This window comes from Calonectris borealis, chromosome 22, assembly GCF_964195595.1.
Source record: "Calonectris borealis chromosome 22, bCalBor7.hap1.2, whole genome shotgun sequence".
Classification (NCBI taxonomy): Eukaryota; Metazoa; Chordata; class Aves; order Procellariiformes; family Procellariidae; genus Calonectris; species Calonectris borealis.
Window position 1 is genome coordinate 9,528,273 of NC_134333.1, and position 22,426 is coordinate 9,550,698.

The window sequence follows — 22,426 nt, forward strand, 5'->3', positions numbered from 1 at the left end:
TCTTGCACAACGCACTAAGGGGCCAAAATGAAACACTGGGAACCCTCTGCTTCAGAGAAAACGTCCCTCTCAACTTCATGGGAGAGAAGCTCTTTCCCCACCATCAGAGGCGACTCCACAGGTAAAGAAGCCACGGCAGGTCCTTAGGTGGGCACACTGACAGGAGCGGGATCAAGGGGAGCAGCTCCAGGAGCAATAAACCAACCTCACAGGAGTAACCCTGAGGCCTTAGCCACGCTCCCGTGTGCAGGGCCAAGGCAGCCGGCGATGCACAGATCCCTCGCTGCCCACCGCGTCTCGAGCTAGGTCAACAGTTCCCTCCAACCCACGTCTCCACCAAGAAGCGTGTTCCGTTCCCCCCCAGCTCCCTCAGCGCGGCCGGGTGGGAAGCCATTCGACAGCCCCTTCTGTGAGAGGGTCGCCAGCAAGACGAATGGATCCGCAACCCGCTACGGTCAGCCGGTCGAAAATACTACTTTTGGGGTCTACTAATACTACTAATTTTAGGGAGCCCTTCATCTTTAAAGCCTGCAGCAAGCACTGACACCCAAAATAGCGCGGGAAAGCCATTCGCGATGACTTGGGTTAGGTCACTCGAGGGACAATAGCTATTCATGCAGAGAGTTTAGCATGAGGGCAACACAGAGCTATTTTGCGTTGGCAGACTTCTGACTCATTTTATTTTACACTGCAGAGCCAAGCAGTCTAAGCCTTTATTAGAACTGGTGTGGCAATTGTGCGCTGTGATGCCCACACACACGAAAGAGTAACTTCTTTTCTACACACTTAATTTCCTTTGTGTGCAGCGTGTCCTGGCCCTGTTTACACATCACGTAAACACGGTAAGGCAGCCTCAACTGTTAAACACATGCTGCTTTCTTTGCATTATTTGATAACAGATCACACTCCTCAGACTGTACATTAAATGACCGAGATAAAAGTAAAATAAAACTTATGTTAAGTTAGCCATTTTTCTTAACAAAATAGCATTGCTATTTAAAAGAAAATCAAGTTACCAAAATTGCTTAATAAATTAAAGCAAAGATTAACTCATAGTACTCGGGGGATTGTTAAATGATAGTTTTTGTACATTTAAGACAGAGGTCTGAAAGGAGGCTCACTCTACAGAGGGCTTGGACGGGGCTTTGCACAGCCTGACCTAGCGCAGGATGTCCCTGCCCACAGCGGGGGGTGGCACCATGTGGCCTTTACAGGTCCCTTCCCACCCAAACCCTTCTATGATTCACGAGGAAGCGCGAGCTGTGCCAGACCAACGCAATCTCGACTTCACGTGCAAGCCAAGCACTAGTCGTGGCATTTTGCTTCACCCAAAGCCCAGAGCTATTTACCAAGAAAAGGCCTAAAAAGGTAATAGCTGGCCTAGATCTCAGATCAGCACATCAGTGCAGAAGAGTCCGTACCTGGCGTGCTTTGACATCAGCACAGAGCTCGTGTTTGCAGCTTCGAACTCTGATGAGCCAGAGACAGCTGAGAGAGAAAAAGGAAAACAACAAACCCAAGATGCAGAAGATGGAAGACTTGCTGATGATCTTCAGCATCACTAGGGCAGGTGCACTTCTGCACCCTTGGGGTTATTGCTGCATCTGTTTATTACAGTTTTATACACTTATTTCATCACATTGTGCATTTGGGTTGGGTTAGGTTTTTTTGGCCTTGCAACTCAGCTATATTTTAAAACTGAGAAATGAATGTTTTAGGATAAGAGGACTGATGGAGGGAGGCTTAATGCATTTTTGTTCCTTTACTACATATGTTGTCCACAAAGGGGCCCAGAAATCAGTAATAATACTCATGTGACTTGAGAATCTAGAAGTTAATGAAGTGGCAAATGAAATTGTGATCTGACCTGATCACTTGGACATAAAACCAAAGATAGCGAGTGCGAATTACCATAGCTCAGGTGTGTGATAACAAGACAACATGGAAACATGATTGTCCTACTTACTTTGTGTTGTGTCAATAACCGCTTCTTAAATTGATGCTTTTCCATCACTTGGAAAAAGATTCTGGAAATTCAATGTTAAAAAAAAAGATATCTGGGATAATCAAGCCCGATTCTCTGCTGCTCCAGACAATCTCTGTATGCCCCTTCCAGAACCATTAGGAAAGTTTCTCGCGCCTATGAATTTTAAGGAAGCGCTGGAATCTACTGTGTGATGATCAGAAACCCCTTTCTGTTTTCCATCCCAGGATTACTGCCAGATTTGTTCTCTAATTTACATCTTCACTTTCCCTCACATTTATCATCAGATGCTCAACCACATCTTCTCTCAGCTTTTATTTCAAGTGCAGAAATCAAAAGAGTCTGGGTTTGCCAGCCTGTAAAAAATGCCACTATGTTCATCGGGGCCCTCCTTTGCATTATCCCTGCTTTAGATCACCCGCCTTGAAGATTAGAGACAAAACTTGTCTTCTGCATTCCAGGTAACATCTCTCCAGAGACTTGCACAGGTCATTCACATGACCCTGTACTCCTGGAAATGTCTCTACTTATTTCTTAGGATAAAATATTTGCCTTTTTAATGATCAAATACCTATGCACACCATGATCAACAAGTTTACAACAGATTTCCCCCCCCCCCCCTCTTCTGTCATTTCCTACTGAAAGGAGCTTCTATGAAAGGTACGTTACATGAAAGGTATGTTAGCAAAAATACCTAGTAATTCATAAATACATGACTTCACATTTTGTCCTATCAAATCCTCCCCCTGCCATTACCCTGTTCTTAAAGACAACCAGCTTTTTCTTCCCCGAGTTTACAGATCTGTAATGACAATTTATCAGTCTAACTTAGAAATATCATAGACTGGAAAAGGAATGAGTCATTTGACTAAAGACACAGACCAGGAGCCTAAGTTTATAAAGATTCGAAACAGCAGACAAAGCTGTAATAGTAAAGATACTATTTTATAACAATTAACAAGCTGGGGACTGATGGGCTGTGTAGGACAGTTACATGGCAATAGGGTATAAACATCCTTAGGAACAGAGAATGTTCGGGCTGAAATATGACTCGTTTATAGCAGACACGTTAAAAACTGAATCATTTTGCCTATGCGGCGTAAGCGTGAAATGTTAACTTTGAGTAAAACTGAAAACATTCAACACATGGGAACGCTGGATCTTTTGAGGTGGTCCTAATTACGAACTGTTCAGCAGCTCAAGGAAATCAAAAATGAAAACCCTGACATAGTTCTTATACCTTAACCGACCACTTGAGAGTTAGTATCTTGGTCTAAGGAATAAGAAAGTGTGGCCGCTTCCCTGCAAAGAGAGAGAAGTGACATAATGAGGCAGTGCACACATTCAGGAGGGCAAGGAGTTTTGCAAGACATGAAATGAGAGGGACGCTGCTTTAAAATACCACCAGGCTTGAGTAAAATATTCTCCACTAATAATGTGATACCTTCTTTTTCACGCCTTTTTTTTTTTTGCATGCTTTATTAAAGAAAACTCATAACTTAAGTGCTTTTTTACATGGAACTGTTGAATTAAAACTTTTACAGCTATCTACAAAAATAACTATCATTCCTGCATTGGCTGGTTCCGTATTTGTTATGCAAATACTATTACATCATTTTTGGACACTGGCATGGTCTGGGCCTGCACAATAAATATGATTTAGCTAATTACCAGAGGCTTGGCCACAGTTCCTGATCTTGAGTGTCTCATGATGCGTGGTGTGGTCGAATGCAAGTACCCTCTTCTCCCTTCAGCTGTATTTCCTGAGTATTTTCATAACACTCACTCTAGAAACAAAATATTTTCACTTTTAAAAGAGTTTAAAAGCCATAAGCAAGTCTTCCAAAACATGTAACTGACTTAAAAACCACTTAGTACTTGAAGTAATAACGTCGCATTCGGCTTTATTTTTGAGCCAACAGGATATGCCCAGCTCTTATTTTCAGTCTTTCTCAGAGCAAGTAGCAGGAATGGTTTTTGTTTTTAAGCTGAAAGTACGTGTCCCATAATGACTTGCTCCAGAAACCTGCAGCTGAAGAACACCCTGGCATGCAAAGCTTGCAGTTACCTTACCAAAGCCCTCGGTACTCGAAACGTGGAGCTGGAGACGCCAGCCCGGCTGTCCCTGCGGTTACAGGGCAGGTTGAGGACGCTGAGCAGACAGACCACAGCCTATGCCTGAACCTATTCCCTCCTCCCCCCGTAGTTTCCTACCCTTGCCCACACAGCTGGAAACACCACCTTAGAGTCAAAAATAAATCCCACTACGCACTGTGGAAGAGCAAAGTGGTAGTTTCTCAAGCATGCGGCCGAGGCGCGACAGCGGGACGCCCGGCACCCGGGGAGCGGGGCCATCCTTCACTAGCCAAGCGGCCCGCAGACCCTGCAGGCCTGTGAAGCAAAAAAAAAAAAAAGAGAATTTTTAAAAAGCACAGGGAGTGGGTGAGATAAAAAAAGAAGGCGGCGAGTGAGGAGCTAGGACGCCCCTTCCCGCCCGAAGCGCTGCGGTGAGGCAAGGAGAGGCCGCCCGCCCCCGCCTCACCGCCCCCCGCGGCGCTGAGGAGAGGAAAGGGCGGGAAGCGCGCGCGAAGGCCGGGCGGGGCCGTTAGCGCCCCCCCGCCGCGGGGAGGGCGGTTGGCGCCGCGCGGCGGCCGTTGAGCGCGGGGGAGGCGGGGCGGGCGGGCGGCGGCATGGCCGGGGGCGGCGGGAGGCCGCGCTCCCCCCCGGGGGGCCTCCTGGGGATGGTGGCGGTGGTGGCAGGCTTGGGTGCCCTGAGCGGAGGTACCGAGGGAGGGAGAGCGAGGGAGAGGCAGGGCCGCGGCGGTGGGTGCCCTCCCTGAGGCGCCCCTGGGCGCGGGCTCCTCGGAGGGCGGCTGTGGGGCTCGGGCCGCTGCGGGACGGGGTGGGCGGCACCTCTGGGCTCGGGGCTCAGCCATCTGTGGAGAACGGTTGTGCTTTGCAGGACCGGCCTTCAGCAGATGACAACAAAGCCCCTCTCAGAGGGGAAGGCGTGGATCGCAGCAGTGGCCTTCTCCCTCTTGACCCGAGTCCTGGGCGGCAGCGGTCAGACGGGGCTGTCCGCCTCTGCCGCCGCGGCCTGAAAAAGTCGGCACAAATTCTTTATGATTTTCACATCTCCCGGGGGCTCTCGGAACAGAAACCCTCGTGCCTCAACATCTGCCCACTGTTTCCCAAAAGGCAAAGCTCACAGGTGCTTGTAGACCCTCCCACCATCACCATGCCTTAGCTTTCTAGTCAGATCTTATAATCGTTTTTTTGGCTTTTGGTAAAGGGAAAGGCTTAGCTAGGTCAGAACCTGCTATATGAAGTCAGATTTGCAACCTGGGCATTAAAGCAACAAAAACTGGCAAGTCAGCAACAAGTGGGAGCCCTTGTTTTTAAGAAAAGGGTGTGGGGAGAAAGAAAAAGTCAGGCAAGAGACAGAAACTCACTAGGACAAAATAAAAGGTTAACGATCACGCATTTAGGTTTCTCTCTGTAATAGTCTAAGTCCTTTTCCCTGCAGTGAGAGCTGTACCTAAGGAAGAGCAACATTCTGTTGATTTAACAGAAAAGAATTATGTTTATGGCAATATCAAACATGAAGGTAAACTTTTTTTATATATATATATTTAGGTCTTACTAGACTTTCAAAATGGAGTTTTAAGTACAGTGATCATTATGTAGACAACGCCACACATGGAGGCGACACAACCAAGCTTAGCTAAACACGGTGCTGGAGACTCCAGAACACGGTCCTGATAGCATGGAGTAACGAGCGGGGGTGGGTTTAGAAATACATTTATCCCGCAGTGCTACTATAAGCACTTCTGAAAACATTAACATCTAAATGGGGGTCCCACTCCGCAAAAGGCTCAAAATCCGATGGTTTTTGTGACCCTGCAATGCAATTTGTGTGGGACTCGAGTGTCTCCTACGTACAGTCAGCACCAACCACGCTGTGGACAGTTCCATGATATTAATAAGAGCAAACGGAGATAAAAGATTAACCTTATACTTTTCAAGTCCAAACATGAAAAATAAACTTAGCATTACATGAAATATATTTTTGAAATGAGTATTTTGGTAATTTCATTCAATATAAGCATTTCACGTCATTTACCTTATTCTCTTGTATTGCAGTTAACGTGTATGTTAAGGTGTTTACAAATAGCCCATTTCTAGAATGTATGGATTTGGCTCGTTCTCAAAAAGAAGTAATAGATCCCAAGTATTTGTGGATTGGTCCAGATGGAAGAAATTTAGAAGGTTAGTCCCTTTGTTCAGACTACAAAGGATTTCCACTCTGCCTGCCTTAGCCATTTTTTCCCACTAATGGAATAGGCTTTTTACAGTGCTCTTTCACAAACTTAGAAACAGCCTCTGCCTCGAGGGGCGGGAAGGCAATCAGGAAAATATGCTGAGATAGAGAAATAGTTTCTGTTTTCTATTTACAAGGGAAAAAGTCAACCACAAATGGCTAAGTAGATTACTGTACATGAAATCACATATTTTCCTTGTTTCTATTGATGCCACCCTGCAATAGGATGGTGGGTCCAAATAGTCACTTGGTCCTTTGTCAAATTTTTCCACGAGCTCTGTCATTAGACTGTTTCTCTTCTCCCTCTAAAATTTTCAAATGCTTGAGATAGAAGGAAACTTGCAATAAGTCCTAAAGGTCATGAATTTTAGACTGTTTCAGACTAATACGAATCAGTGTCATTATGTACAAGAGCAAGATCTCATCTTCAAATGTTCTAAATGAGCAGAGCATCAGATACCAAACATTTCCAGTAATCAAGTATTTCCTGTTTCTATTCTAGGGCGAATGTATGTGAATCTTACAGAAACAGGAAAGCTGATGGTGATGGGTTTTAAGGAGTCTATGTCTGGAGCCTACACTTGCACTCTTTCTCACAAAATCATAGAAACTACAACACAAGAAGAAAGAGAAATATTTGAGGCATATAAATTCATGGTATACGGTAAAATTGCTAACTTACTAGTAAGCTAATGCACATAGCCTTTGTAGTTTGGTGGGTTTGTGACGTCCGTGTTTATTGCAAGGCTTGATAAAAAGAAATAATTAGTTAACATTTTCTCCCAGAATAGAAAATAATTTTTTTATATTTATACACACACACCCGCCCTCTCCCAGTTTTGGAAAAAGTTTTAAATAACTGCTACCAAGAATATATGGCAACTCAAAGAATAACGTAATCTCTACCTTTAATAAGAACAAAGTGAACTACAATAATTCCAGTGATATCCAAGATCTGAAAAGGAAGCTCGTGTCCGAGTGCAGTCTCCTGCGCGGGAGATTACCCAACCGAACACACGCTGATGCAGAATGAGCCTCTGCCCCAACTGCTCGAGCAGCACACTCGGGCCTTCTTCCACCATCCGTAACCACTGTTCACCAATATCACCCCACCCACAAAATAACATTTCCAAAAATGCTTGAGAAACACTAACTTTTAAAATAATTTTATAAAACATTCACTCCTACACCGTAATTGCATAGAATGTTTTTGCATAATCCCAATCCATACCAGTTACACAACTTTGTAGACATGCTAGTTCTGTGTTATTTTACTATTTGCCCCCTTTTTTGTTTTAATATTTGGGAGCGGAGCCTCTTAACATAAGCACATAAATTCCTGTACATTTCAAATCCAAATGTCTCCTACTGTTTGAGCCAGCTCTGGCAAGGACAAATTTGTTCTGCTATGGTTAATGAGTAAGCTTTATTTATTTGTTTACTTTTGAATAAGAGCCTGTATTTCAGATACAAAGTACACTGATACAGACGATAAGGTTCTGTATAAGAGTCAATCTGTGATTACACCGAAGAACTCACACACAAACTATTTTCTTAAAGCATACAGGGAAGCTGACCATGCATATCAGGTATTTGTTCGCTTTACTACAAAGGAATGCGAGCTAGCAGCTAACAGCCAGTTCTTTGAGGAACTAAAGAAAATCTTAAATAACATCATCTCTGATCTGATGTGTCACATCGTAAAGTCATCCTACAAATGCCATTCTGTCAAGATACCAAAACAAGGCCTCCTGCATGAACTACTTGTTAGTTTTCAAGGTAACAGATTTCAGTGTTTGTTTGGGAGGGATTATTTATTTTTATGAACAACTTGAGAGTACTATAAACAACATCTGAAATACATTGAAGTCGAGTATACCTTCAGAAGTTCCCTGCTTTCTTTTGGAGTCCCTGTATTTTTTCTTACTAGCCCACAGATGGAGCTAAAATGCAGTTTATATGTTGAATTTGCAGTATTGTACTTCTTACAACCTTAGCGAGAAATGTTACTTTTCAAGGTGTGCAGTTTGGAAGGATTGTTGAAAGGAGATGCTGATAAGATGCCATGTTTTGGTTTTGTGGTGGGTTGTTTTTTTTTAAAAAAAAAAAAAAAAAAAGGAAAATGGTCATATTTGTTTTTCATTATTTGATTTCTAATAAGTCTGTGACCTCTGTGGTTTTATTTGATTCTAGGCAACTGCACAGAGGTTAAAAGCAAGAGCCTCACAGTTCCCTTATGGCAATACTGATGTGGCTGTATTGCCTTGCAAAACAGCTTAAATCAACCCTGGTGGCTGCTCTAATTTAGAGAGGTTTTATCACTGCGGAAAGGAAGTTATTCATTAATGCTTTGACCACATACTCTGCTGTATCTGTTCTCCTCACATGCCAAAAGGGACCATGTAACAGGTTATGGAACAGTTCTGTGGCCATTTTCCCCTCAGTAAAGTCAAGAAACATTCAGAACAAACTGAGGAGCCAAAGGTTTTAAGTTTACGTAAAGCTTCAGCCCCTTCTGTAACCTGAGGGTACTGCGTGAGAATTTAGTTCCATTCTTCCTGTCAGCTTAGCATATTTTTCCCCCCGTTATTTTATTGGTTGACCTCTGACTCTTACTGGAACAAAGCTATTTAAGTAACTGCATAGAAACCATGAGGACCAAATCTGTTTTAATCTGTTTTTTCCCCTTTTATTGGTCACTCATTTTTCAACATTCAAATGCACCAAATCAAAAGAACTGTTTCAAAACATGATCTTGACTGCAGACAGTGACAGGTGAAAGAAAAAAATCTCGTAATTCTTCACAGATTAGAGGCAAAATTAAGAGGGTACGATAGGATGAAGTGAGTACCGTAAGATGCTAAAAGCAGCAGTGCATTTTATTTGTCAATGTTTTCTGAAATGAACGTAAAGATACCTGCTTGAGGTACTCGAGTTCACTGTGATATATTCTTCAACGCATGTACACGTATCTTTTTTCCCCACCACCCACAGTAAATCCTTTTGCACCAGGATGGGAAGAAGTTTGCCACCAGGTTCCTTACAATTGTGAAGATGCGACAAACATGAGAGTTCAAGAGGTTCTGTGTCAGCCACCCTTGTGTCTTCTCTGCGTAATTAACACAAATCTCTGCCTTAGCATCTACAGATTTGACTGGTAGTAATCCAGCTTCACCCAGATTTTATGGGATTAATATAATTGTAAATGACGATTCACGGATTTCAAATAATTCAGTTCAGGATGGAAAACTTTTTAAGAGTCACATTGATCCAAACAGTTAAAAAAAAAAAAAAAATCAGGTTCATTATTTCCTTTATATTTACTTCTAAGAATAAAGAATTATAAACATTAGTATTTATATTAGTATATTGAACTTCCAGTTCTCTAAATTAAACCTTTGATTTATGATTTGGTAAATGAAATACAATTTAAAGTAAATCTACATCTACCATAGCTGAGTTCTAAAATCTGTTCTCTCTGGCTTCTTAATGGTAAAGTGTGCTATCAGATTGCATACTGGGTCTGATCCCAGGCCCCCTGAAGCCAAAGGAAGACTTCCAGTTAAGGTGAGAGGTCAGTGTGGGGGGAAATCAGGACTCTAAAGTATTTACTGGTATTTTTAAATCAAGAAAAAGCAACTGACTATTTTTTATTCTTCCAATGTTTCTGAATTTTAGGCAAGAGATCGAATTGGAGAGTTTTTCAATAGACAGACGTATGCTTTGAAGCACGAGTTTCAGACCATTCCTATAATACACTACGTGGACAACAGTTTCTCAGTGACTCGCATTGACAGTTGTCAACCAGGTTTTGGGAAAAATGATACCACCCACAAGAACTGCGCTAGTTGCTGTGGTAAATATAAGATACATTGATTTAAATATATCCTATGAGCTATGATCACAGGTTTCTCTGAAGAGTATTTGGTAAATATCAGTGTCAAAAGTAACAATATTTCCATTCATCTTTTGGAAAGACATTCACGTCGCAAATTTAAAAAAATCTGATAGGAACAGAAAAGAAGCCGGCAGTGTTCGTTAGTGCGCTCATATGTGTAACTATTTCCAAATAGAGTAAGTGGAAGCAATGAAGTGGTTTTTTTCTTCCGGGTCACTGGTGAGTGGCTATGCTCAGGATATAGAGCAAATGAGAAACAGTTACCTTAATGTAGTGCTGCTAGAAAACACTCCGCTGTTTTAAAAGATCTTTTGCCAGCAGCACCTACTGCTAGTTCTGGAGTTCGGGGTATTTAGCGAGGGGCAGGCTCGGCGAGCTCGGGAAGGACGAGATCTCAGCGTTGGGAAGGCACGTGGCCGAGGCAGAGGGGAGCTGGCTGAAACGCTGACTGTCTTCTCTTCACAGTGGTTTGTGATCCCGGAACTTACAGTCCTAACGACGAAGTGACCTGCCAGATTTGTACAAGGCCTCAAGTCAAAATGTACGGAGCAAGATCTTGCTAATAAACTTACGACAGAAATTGGAAAACCGAAGAGCAGCTGTGAAAGCATTATTGGGTTTGTGATGTTCTTTTCATTTTTAGCCACCAATTCTGGAATCCTACATTCATTTTTGAACAATCGCAAAACATCATTCATGCATCCCTACATTTTCTGTATTCAGGGACCACTTAAACTGTAAAGGTGATGCATAAAATGAAGCGTTCATGCAAGGTAAGGTAATTCAATGGAAAAAAAGGACGTCTGTCATGTGGCTGTTAGTGCAAAGAGTCCATTTCTTGGTGGTGACACCGACACGCCACAGCTTTGTGCTGCAGTTTGCTCAGAGAGCATGAAGGAGCTATAAACAATTTAGGGAAAGATGGCAGATAGTTGTAGTGGAATTATGTGCCATAATGACGTGCCAGAAACTCTGTGAGCAATTTCTAGCAGATATTAATAGAAGTACTTAATCTTCATGATTTAAAAACATTAGATGCCCTTCCCCTTATTTTTCCCCATTTCTTTCTCTGTGTCTGAAGTGTTCCAGCCTGCCCCGTGCAAAACTGTACAATGCGCTAGTGAACGGACACCGACCCGCTCAGGGCTGTGTGTCGCTGCCACCAGTGGGAGCTCTGCTGATGAACAGACACCAGCAGAGTGGAAAGTGCAGGTCTCCGAGGCAAGAGAGGGGGGAATAACAAATTCTGCAGCCCAGCAGTCAGGAGAATTAAGGACCCAGCTTCATGGTTCTCGTCCTGTCCGCTGCTCCCCAGAAAGAAGCGGGTATGTCCTGGGGAGGGAAGCGGGGAGGCTGCAGAGCCTCCTCCGCCTGCTTGCTGCTGCGTCTTTTCCTTCAGCTGCATCAAATCCTCGTGGCAGAGCCCTGCCGGCCCCAGGTGCTGTGCTGTACGAGCCGATGATCCTCTTACACCAGCTGCAAATTCCTGTCAAGGTCACCGGATGAGTAACAAGTCCAGATACAAATTGCCAAAGCACTGACATAATGGGAAAGTTTTCTTCCCAGAAAAGACTTTCTCCGATCTGCTCTTGAAGGATAGCTGCTGGATCTGCAGCACTTGATCATTTTGCTCATAAAGCACTATTAGTAAAGATTTTATTTTACTGCTATCACGAGCTTCACAAGTGACCCCGTTCCCTGCCTGGAGCTGCCGCCTTCCGGACTTAGTCACTTTGTCGAGGGACAGCAGAGAACTCTTCCCCTCCTTTCCCTCGGGAAGCGCAGCTGACCGGCCGGCGCGGTCCCTTTTGAAGCCGTGGTGTAACCCCCCGCAATCCGAGCGGAGGGGGCTCTGCGCCCCGCTGCCTGCGCGCACCCGCAGCCATGGAAAGCCGTGCCCGGCTTCCCCGCGCAGAGCCGTTCCTTTTTTTTTTGCACTACGTAGGACTAAGTCAAGAAAAAAGAGCTCCTCCTACTCCATAACTGCAACTTCTTAGGGCATCTCGAAATCCCTTGGTGGGTGTTCATCCAAAAATCGACCAGATCCAACCCAGTTGAACTTATTCATTTTGACAGGAACACAGCAGGAGATGGTACGGGCACAGACCACGCTCCGAGCTTTTCGGAATCATTACTTATTAAATACTGACGAATAAAATATACTGTAACGAGCATTTAAACTGCCTGTAGGCTGATTATCTTAGCTGCCAACTGGACGCTGTGTGCACGGCGCAGGCTTATACAGATTAAGCAGATGGGCTCGGCGATTGCTGCCTGCGTCTCTTGGCCTATTTCATAACAGAGGAATGCCACATGCATAAATTATGGGGGAAAAAAGCAGTAAGTAGGTACTAAGTGCAATGGCAAGCGAGTCACAAATGAACGCTCACTCCCTCCTCCTCAAACCTGGAGGTATAGGAAGCTCTTATAGTGCCTCAAGTTTTTCAGTGGGCCTTAAAAGTAGAAAAATAGGTCAAATATTTCAGTATTGCATTGCAGAAGAGTTTGTGTCATTAATTGTGTGGAGACTTTCATGAAAAACTGATGTGCAATAGCTTCACTCTGACCTTTCCTGTGCAAGCGCTCTCCATCCAGCCAGAGCTCCCCCCTTTTGCTGCCTGTGACAACCCAAACGCAGCTGAATCTTTCATTTACGACCACCGTCCCTCGCCGCTCGCTGCCCTCCCTTCTCCCGAGCCGCTGAATCACTGTCACACTTCAGATTTTACAAATCGCTGTAATCAGCTCTCACTTCGCCTCACCTTTACTTTTTACCATCGCTCTCTACCTCCCGCAGCTGCAATAGCTCACGAGGAATTGCGAGAGCCTTCCTCCCTGCTTTAATCCTCTTCTTTGCTCCGCTCTGTTTTTACACTTCCTCTTGGAAACGCGGGCTGCAGCCGATGCCCTGGGCGCAGCGGGGGAACCCCTGGTTGCTCCTGCGAGGCTCAGCCCTTGGAAGCGCTGCTTTAACCTGCCCTGACCACGCAGCTCTAATCCTGCTTTCTGCAAAGGAGGGTTACAACACCTCGGGATGAATTCTCACAAATAATAAATTCAGAACTTAAATCTTCCTGTCCCCTTCTCCCCACAGGCCTCCAGCAGCTCAGCCCTTCCCACAGCCTGCGTACCCACAGCCCACGAGCGCTTTCAGACATCCACGAATGACAAAAATAATCTGCCAACTGGACGCCGCAGCCCATTGTTTTAACATCAGAGCCGTGCTTTCCCAGCCTGGAACAAACCACTTGAGAAACACTTAACGAACACATGTTAAAGCACTCACTGCAGAGCTGCCGCGCCAGCTAGCCGGCTGCGGGACCGCGTCCGCCGGGGTGAGGGTGACACCTCCGCTCCAGTGGGAAGGTTGTCTCGTAACTCCCCGCAGCATCTCTATTCACGAGCGAGCTGTTCCTCTCAATTTAAGTCAACAGGAGTTGAACAGCTCGCGGGGCTGCCCGAGACGCCAGCGCGACACGCTGCACCTTGCAGCTCACTTCGACGTGCCGGAGGACATCAGCCTGCTCAGCAGATTATAAGGAGAGGGGCTGTGGGGAGGGGGGGCAGGGGAGGAGCGGGGCCAGGTGCCCTGAGATCGGCACCTCCCGGGAACTCATCACACCTGGGAGGGGGGGGCTGAGCCAAGGAAACCCTGGGTGCAGCCCCGGCTAATCCATCCCCTGGGAATTCCCCCAAGGACCCGCTCCAAGAGCCGCTTTGGTGGAAAGTGGCTTGAAAACGAAGCCTGGCCGGGAGTCGAGGGTGTCATTTCTGTCCCCAAGCTGACATTGCAGGTGCTCCGGGCTGGGTGACATGGGGACATCCCGGGATGCAGCTCTGGGCCTCGGCGAGGACGTGTGTTAGGAGAGACGAGATCCCACGTGCGGCTGCGCTGTCCCGGAGGCGGGAGGAGGGCTGGGACGTGGCGCTGGAAGGGGATCGGCTGTTCTGCTGAGTCGAAGCCAGCGGCTGGGAGCCGGGGGAGCCTCTTGGGAAAGGCAGAGTCTATTTAGGTACAGCAGCCGTGGGGAATTCCTCGATGGGACCAATCATTTGTATAAAATTACACATATTTTCAAGTGCTCTGCTGAACTGGAACCAGGGCAAAAAAAAAAAAAGGAGCTTGTGCTGATTTCTGGCACCTAAATCCTGGCCTGGAGCGAGGCCGTGGGCAGGCGGTGGGTGCCGCAGCCGCAGCACCCAGCCCCGCGGGGCTCCCACGGGGGGACGGGACGGACACAAGCACCAGCCCCGGGCCACGGATGCCGACGGCCCCGCGTCTCCCACCGAGGCAGGAAAAGTGCCTGGAAAGACGATGTTTCCCTCCCATCCCTCTTTTGTCACCAGGCACAACCTCATCTGAAAAAAATGGCGATCAGAGAAATGATCCCCCCGCCCAGCGATGCCCAGCTTCACGAGGGATGGGAGGGAAAATTAACGGCGAGTCAGGAGGGGAGCGTGCGGCGGCTTACAGGCTGGGCTCTTAACCACGCACACGGGAAGAGATGTTGTGATTTTTAGCTCTGCTTCGGTTTTCCATCCACTCAAATTAAATTTCCTCTTGCCGAAGTCCAGTGACCACATTTTCTGCGCGGCACCGTTCCTATAACAAGCAACATCATCGGATTAATGAGTCCTTTGCAGGCAGTGAATAAGTATGATTCATTATTGGCAGCAATGCCACTGTAAATGGATTTTTTGTGGTGAAAATAAATAAATAAGGCTACATAACTGAAGGGCCGTTGATGAAGTGTAGACCAGCTTTAATCACAGTGTAATTGCTGCCATCAGTTCTAATTATTTATAAATATTTTTATAATTGTGGAAATTAAACAATTAGACATCCTTCCTTCCCTCTTCTAAATCTAATCAGTTAAAAGTTCAGGATGCAGTCTGGGGCCGCGACTGCTGAACGCGCTTCGTTCACGGGCTGAGGAAAACATTGCTTCACCTTCCTTCTAAAACACAAAACACACGCCCCTGACGGCGCAGAGCCTCCGTCACCGCTGCTGAAAGGACGGACCCGCAGCCAGGCTGCCCGCCAGCGAGCCCAGTAAAGAGCCGAATCTCCAGCGGAGCCGGGGCCACGCGGAGCCCGGGGAGCAGCGCTGGGTCCCTGGGCTGCGGGGGGGTGCGGGGCCGGGCGGGCGGAAGGGGCGTCACCGCCAGCCAGGACCCGGTTCTTACATCTCGCCCCAGTGACACGTTTTCCTCCATCCCGGCGAGGAAGAACAGCCAGTTAATTACCCGCCCGGCACGGGTGGGCAGAGCACCTTGGAAGTTAATAAGAGAGATTTACCGGCGTGCTGGAACGGTACAGAAGGAGGTCACGCTGCTAATTCTCCCGCTGCTGATCCCAGCAGATAAATCTACAGGAAGCGAATTACCCAGAAATGCAGTATTAAAATGGATGATTATATTTCCTTGCTTAAAGAGAAGTGTTGACTTTAACGCTGAGCTCCTTGTACCCACCACCGCCGAGCGCCGGCCCCAGACCTCCTCCTGTGCTCGGCCAGATCCCCCTGAGACCCCTCGACGCCCCGGCTTGGCCGCAGGCACCTCCTGGAAATATTCACGTAATCCCGGTTTTCTGCTCTTCCCCACTCCCTGCAACACCCCATTAAATACCCAATATTACCAAGGGCATAAACCCAGCGCGGTTCCGTCCGTCCCAGACCAAGCCACCTTCCTGAAGCTGACTGCAGAGTTTTATGACACAGGAGGGGACAGAGCTGGGGACGAGACCTGCCAGGACACCAGGCAGTGCTGGCCCTGCCACAAGCCCTCGCCGGGGTCCCGGGGAGCCGCTGCCTGCCTCGGGGTCGGTCTCAGGGGACCTCGTGCGAATCCCCGGCCTCGGGGCTGCGATCGCCCCTGGGGACGGCTGCGGTTGTCCCCTCCCCTTCGACTCAAGGCTCGGAGCGGCTCGGAGACACCTCCCCGGAGTCCCTGGGGGCTCGGTGTTATTCAGCTCTGTGAGGGGACACCGGCAGGACCCCGGGGAGCCACAGCCCCGCGGATGGGGTGGCAGCCGGGGCCGCCCATCCTGCTGCACCCCCCAGCCCTCCCCAGCTGCTCCCAGTGCCGCAGGAGGAGGGTCCCTGGGGAGCGAACCGGGGCAGGGGACGGCAGCCATCTGCTCGGGAGCCCGGGGTCTGCGGGCTGTCACGGCCGTGCCGTGCCGCGCTGCGTCTGGAGACAGCTGAGTGACAAACGAGGTTAATGTCCCGCGAGCGGGAGCTGTCACTGCGCGTTAGGTCCCAGGTTTCGCCCTCTGCGACACCACGCTTCGGCATGCGCCGCGCAGGGAAAGATGCCGGCGAACCAGCACGGGGCCGCTGCGGATGCCGTGACCGAAGAGGCTGCTCGTGGGGACCAGGGGGACCATGAGCATCGGGAAGGGCTTGTCCCTCCCGGCTGTCGTGGTCCCTGCCCCGTTGCCACGCGATGCCCGGGTCTGGTCCAGTGGGGATGGGAGGGCAGGGAGCGGAGCTGGGCCCCGGCAAACCGCTCCCCAGGGTCCCGGCGCGACGCGGCTCGGAGACCGGCACCGTGCCAGTGACCCGAGCCGCGCTCGCAGGAGCTGAGCCGCGGGGTGTTCATTTACTGAAGGCGAAGCAGGGTTACCGGAGGGACCGAGTATCGTGTTTCTGAAAGCGCCAGCCCGGGAGCACCCGGCAGAGCCGGACGTGGCTCTGGGAAGACACCGAGTGTTGCGGACGCCCTTCGTCCTTCCCGTGCGGCCAGGATGTCACCGAGGACCGGGGTGGCCCCGGCACGAGGGGATGCCACCCGCCTCGGCCCAAAGCCGCAGCTGCCGCGCGAGCAGCGCCCTGTGCCCCCCGCAGACGCACACACAGCACACGCGGGCACGGGCTCCAAAGTAAAAGCCAACTTTATTGTCGTATAAAGTAAGAACGTAAAAGGTCCCTTAAACAAAACACATATTGGGTCAGACGGTTCCGGGTGTCCCCGCACGCCGCGGGCACGAGAGCGGCCGCCCAGGGATGCCGGGGGGGGGGGCAGCACCCGGGGCCGTGGTGCAGCCGCTGGCGGTGGCTCGGGCCGGTGCCCCCCAGCCCCCTTTCTCCGCAGCCGGTTGTATGGGGGGGGAGCTGCCGTGGGGCTGCGGGCCCAGGGGACGCCTGGATGGGAGCTGGGGCTGAGGCGCTTGTGCGTGGCAGAGCCCCTGCTCTGCGCTGGGAAAGTAGGCACTTGTGGAAGGGCGCGGGCGCCGCTCCCGGCCCGCCCCGTCCCACGGCTCCCGCCGGCACCGGGGCGCGGGAGGACAGGGGCTGGAGCCCTGCCTGCGCCGAAACGCGCTGCCCGCACCAGGGTCCGAGGCCGGTGCTGGCAATAAGCCCCCGCTGCGCCGGGCCGGCCGGAGCTGGGTCTGGCCCGGCATAGAGGATGTTCAAGCAGCTTTGGTTGGTGCTCTTGGTGAATTAAGGCAATTTAGCTTCAGTTGGTTTAAAAAAAGGGCAAAACCAGCAAAACCAGCTCTCTCAGGGACCAGACACTCAGTTGGAAGAGTCTGGGTCTGCTCTGGCTTTGCTGAGTCGCCGCTTGGACCCTGTGCACCCAAAGGTGGGCACCGACCCCCACCCGCGCCGGCCGCCGGCGCCGCGGCCTCGCCTCTACCTACCGACACCAGGAACCTGCACCCCAATACTGGAAGTATCAAGAAGGGACGTTGGGGCATTTTAGGGGAGATTCAGGCTCCTGCCAGCGGCGCGGGAGTGGGGAGAGGGCGGAGGAGCCGCGGCAGCTCCCTCCTTCCCCGCTTCCCGTCACAGTGACCGGTCGGCAGCTTCTGAGTCCTTGAGTGAGAGGTGGGAGCTCTCCCCCGGCACCAGATCGGAGCTGGTGAGGGGTGCTACACCCACCAGCATGGCCCCCGGGGAGCACCGAGGGGAAACCCGCTCCCCCCGACATCCCGGCAGGGCTGGACCCACCGCCTGGACCCCTCGGTTCCCCTCCATCCGCACCCGCATCCCGTGGCGGCCCTGGAGGGCTCAGCCCCGGGGGAGCTCATTGCCCGTTTGCTCCTTATTTCCCATTTACTCCTTACAGGAACGGCGCGCTCCGAGGGGAAGGTGCTGGGGTTGCCCACCAGCCGCCCCGTCTCCGAGTGGGCCCCCCCGTGCCCCCCGCTCCGCCTGGCCTGGGGGTGCCGGGGAGGGAGCGGGGAGCCGCGGGGGCTGAGTTGGGAGATGGGGCGGCATCGTCCGGCACAAGAGCTGGAGCGGGGCACCCCCGGCCCTGCCTCTTGCCTTTCCCAACCGACGCGTCCCCACCTCCCGCCCCATCCTTCGGTCCCGCCGGGCTGGGGGTCACGGCCCGTGACCGGCAGGGCGCTGGCCTCGTGGCCGTACCGCTCCTCCCCGCGGCCCAGCCCTGCCCGCTGCCCGGCCAGGCAGGGAGCCAGGCCCAGGCTGCCCCGCGCTGCCGGGAACATCCCTCGGGCAGCCGAGGGTAAGCCGGGCAGGGATTAAAACACTGATTCCGTTAATGCCCCAAGGGATCTCTGCAAAGGAAATATAAAAGTTTTAAATGAAGTCTGAATGTCCAGGCCGGTCGGAGCAACGGCCGCGTGCCGGGGGGATGCTCGGGGTCTCTCCGGTCCTTCGTAACGCAGAGGCAGCGGGCGGACGCTGCGGCTGCTCCGTGCTCGTTGCCGATAACCGCCCCGGCCGCAGCCGCTTCGCCCCTCGCTGCGCCAGAGCCGGGCACTCGCCGGCCGTGGCTCCCGCTGCCAGACGCCGCTTCCCAGGAGAACAGAACAAATCCGTGACTATTTCTGTGCGATGACCGTGGCTCGTGACAGCTCCTGCAGCCATGGCCAGCCTGCGGAGCGGCCGATGCCCAGCTCCGTGGATCCCTGTGTCCTGCGGGATGCCGGTGCCTCACACCACAGTGCTGATGGTGGACGACTCCTCCGACCTCCGCTGCTTGCTGGGCAGGGACTTGAGATACTCCAGGTGCCGCCGGGCGTCCTCCTGGTTCTGCCGCACGTAGTAGACCAGGTAGGAGATCACCATGGCGAACCAGCCGAACATGGTGACCAGCATGGCGATGTCCGTGGTCTTTTTGTACACGTTGCAGAAGTCCGTGTCGGCGATCACCTGCAGGAAAGCTTTGCCGACGTGCTCCTCCTGCGCGGAGGAGTCGCACACGATGCCGCCCGAGGAGCCGGCCGCCAGGTCCACCGCGCGGATCAGCTCCTGCAGCCGACAGTCACACAGCCAGGGGTTGTTGGAGAGGTTGACCTTGGCCTTCAGGTTGCTAAAGGCGTCTTTGCTGACCGACACCAGCCTGTTGGAAGACAAGTCCAGAGAGTGCAGGTGCTCTGCCAGGCCCCGGAAAGCCCCGCTCTCGACGCTGGCGATGGCGTTGTGGGACAGGTCCAGCTCCAGCAGGAGCGGCAGGTCCCGGAAGGCGTCGCGGGGCAGGAAGGGGATTCGGTTGGAATCCAGGTAGAGCTTGTTGGTGTCGTTGGGAATGTCTCTGGGGACCTCGGTCAGCCGAGCGTGGCTGCAGCGGAAGGTCTTCAGCCCCTCCTCTTCCGAGGGGTAGCAGCCCTTGGGGAAGGCGGCGGCCGAGCGGAGGCAGGAGGCCAGGAGGAGGAGGCTCTGCAGGAGCAGCCACATGGTCACCGAGCGGAGGAGGACCCTCCCTGCCGCCGGCATGGTGCCGCGCTGGCTTTACCACGCAGCCGCTGGCCCGGCGGCTCTCGCCCGCGGTGGTTTCAGCTGGGCTCGGTGCATCTGAGACGGAGACAGCAGAGGGGGCAGTGTCAGACCAGGGGTGCCAGGAGGCAGAACCGCTGCTGTGCCAGCTGCGAGCATCACGCCTGCCCCAGCGCAGCCTGGCCGTGGGACGGGGACGGGCACAGGGACAGGGACCGGGCCAGCCGGCACAGCTCACGCATCCCCCCATCCTCTACCGTCAGCAGCCTCGCTCAGGGTTCCTGCGTGGCAGGATCAGGCCCCGAGGGGCCGAGCGAAGGCACGTCTCCTGCGTGCCGGCAGCTGGGCTGTAACAAACGGAGACGGCTCGGGCTGAGCCAGAGGCGGGGGTGAGCTCCCGCCCTGCCAAGGTCACCGGCGGTTTGATCGCTCGCTCGCAGAAGGCCGATACATCCTGCAGCGGCGGCCGGCGGGACGCGCCGGCGGGCGAGCCCTGGCTCCAGGCAAGCAGCCGCTGCCGGCAGCCCCCGGGGAACGCGATGGAAAACATGCGTGGGCAGAGGCAGAGCAGGTTCCTGCTGCCCGGCTCCGCTCCCCAGCAGGGCCCGGGGCACACGCAGACGCACGCCGGGTTTTCCCCTTGCGAGGGGACCAGCCAGACGGGTGGCTGGGTGCTGCTGTCCCCTGCCCAGTGCCACCCGGCCGCGGGGCCGGGCTGCCCACACCACCCCGTAACCATGGGCCCCATCCAGCCCTTTATTCCGGAGGGGAAAAACGTCAGCAGGAAAGAAACAAAAACAGAAAAAGGAAATTCACTGGAGCTGAGCGTGTAGCGAGTTCCCAGGGTGGTGGCAGCAGATAAGGGCCACGTCCGAGCCCTGCGAGCGCGCTGCCCGGCTTTCCCAGCCGTGGGTCCCGCCACATCCAGAGGCCCCAGACCGTCCCCGGCCAGGCCAGGGCAGCAGAGCCATCGAGGCAGGATGCAGGAGCTGTCCCACCATCCCACGATTAAAGACACCGGCATAAAAGGGCACCCTGTGGCACCCCGTCAGGCAAAGCTCTGTGCTGCGGAAAGCCCCGTGCTGTGCTGCCCTGCTGGTCCCACCACCCCCTGCTCCCTGGAGCACCCTGCCACCAGCAAACCCGCTTCTGGCTGCCGAACGCGGCTCCCCAGCGAGGGGCAGAGGTCCCCACCCAAGGGTGGCCCTGATAGCGCAGCCAGGACCCCGGCCTGGGCAGAAACCCTGACTGCTGGGCACCATAACACCGAAACACCCCAAGGTCGCGCCAGTGCGGAGCCGGCCCTTGTGCTGCCAGCCCCCCCGGGCTGCTCGAGGTCCCCGAGCGGGGACCAGGGCTCAGAGCAGCCGAAAAGCACCAGGAACCCCAGCGCTGCACCAGCACATCAGTGTGGCGGGGGGACCGGCCCCCCAAGACAGCCAGAAGTACCCTGGGGCCAACGCTGCCCCTGGGGACCACCCTCCCACTGCCCGGGGGCAAGCACAGAGCTGGGCACCGCGGCGAACCCACCGGACTGAGCTGGGAGCCGGTGACCCGGGACAGGGGGTGCTTTGTCCGTGGGACCTGGGGCGCCGGGGGACCCCCGCGGGTGGGATGCGGCTCTCCAGGGCCCCGTGGTGGGCTCGGATGGTTCCCAGCCACGGTGCCCCGGACCACGCACCGCAGCGAGGACGGGCACAACCAGCCCCTTGCCACAACGCCGGGGTCCCCAGCCCACAGCAGGACACGAGGCTCCCCAGCACGACCCCGCCAGCCCCGGGGAGGGCGGTTGAGGTGCCCGGGGGCAGGACGGGCTGCCCACGGCGGGGCTGTGCGGGCGCCAGGACCCGCCGTGCGCCCAGCGCAGCCGGGGATGCCCGGGGTTCCCCCCGGCCCCGCTCCAGCGCCAGCTCCGCTCGGCACCGGGGGCGTTGCGGGCGAGGGAAGCCCCGGTGCTTCCCCGGGGGAAGCTCAGCTCGGCGCGGCGCTGCCGGGGACCCCCCCCCCCGCCTCCCGCCCTGCCCGCTCCCGGCGCCGGGGACCTTGGGGGGGTCCCGGTGCGGACTCACCTGCCGAGCGCGGCCCCGCGCCCCGGGCCGGAGCGGCCGCGCCCCGCGCAGCGCGGCGGGCCCGGAGCCGGCGGCGGCGGCGGGGCCGGTGGGCGGGATCCTCCGCCCGGGCCTCCCCGGGGCTCCCCGCCCCCGGCCCGCCCCGCCGGGGGGGGCCGTACAGCGCCGAGTACCCCCGGCCCCGCACCCGGGTCCTTTCCAGCCCCCCGCCCCGCGGGAGAGGCTCTGCCCCGGGCCCCCGACCCGGGGAGGGGGGAACCGGGGAGACCCGGCGAGGAGCTGCCGGGACCCCCGAGCCCGGGGCAGCCGGCGCCAGCGGCTCCCGGGGAAGCTCCACGCCCCCCCGCGTCCCGCCTCGTCCCCGCGAAGCTTCGTGAGGGCACCCCCGGCCCCGACCCGCCCTCCCGGGCGCTCGGCGCTGTGCACCCCCCGGCTCTGCCCCCGCTGCCCCCCAGGGCTCGGGGG

General features: G+C 53.4%; 2 protein-coding genes across 3 annotated transcripts; one reads left to right on the forward strand and one right to left on the reverse strand.

Annotated features, from left to right (window-relative positions):
* The first annotated feature begins 4,642 nt into the window (after positions 1-4,642).
* Positions 4,643-10,785, forward strand: ZPBP2 (zona pellucida binding protein 2). Its single transcript, XM_075171883.1, has 8 exons — positions 4,643-4,793; positions 5,515-5,591; positions 6,128-6,253; positions 6,808-6,969; positions 7,866-8,084; positions 9,300-9,385; positions 9,984-10,161; positions 10,669-10,785. The coding sequence occupies exons 1-8, from the start codon at positions 4,675-4,677 to the stop codon at positions 10,764-10,766; spliced, it is 1,065 nt and encodes a 354-aa protein (XP_075027984.1). The 5' UTR covers positions 4,643-4,674; the 3' UTR covers positions 10,767-10,785.
* A 6,295-nt stretch (positions 10,786-17,080) lies between these two features.
* On the reverse strand, positions 17,081-22,033 carry LRRC3C (leucine rich repeat containing 3C). Of its 2 annotated transcripts, none has more exons than XM_075171583.1 (2): positions 21,962-22,033; positions 17,081-19,970 (listed from the first exon to the last, which is right to left on the reverse strand). In XM_075171583.1, exon 2 carries the CDS (start codon positions 19,890-19,892, stop codon positions 19,110-19,112), a length of 783 nt encoding a protein of 260 aa, XP_075027684.1. In that variant the 5' UTR covers positions 19,893-19,970; positions 21,962-22,033; the 3' UTR covers positions 17,081-19,109. The 2 variants fall into 2 exon arrangements, with proteins under 2 accessions (XP_075027684.1, XP_075027685.1); XM_075171584.1 differs by lacking the exon at positions 21,962-22,033 and adding an exon at positions 20,150-20,403.
* Between the last annotated feature and the right edge of the window lie 393 nt (positions 22,034-22,426).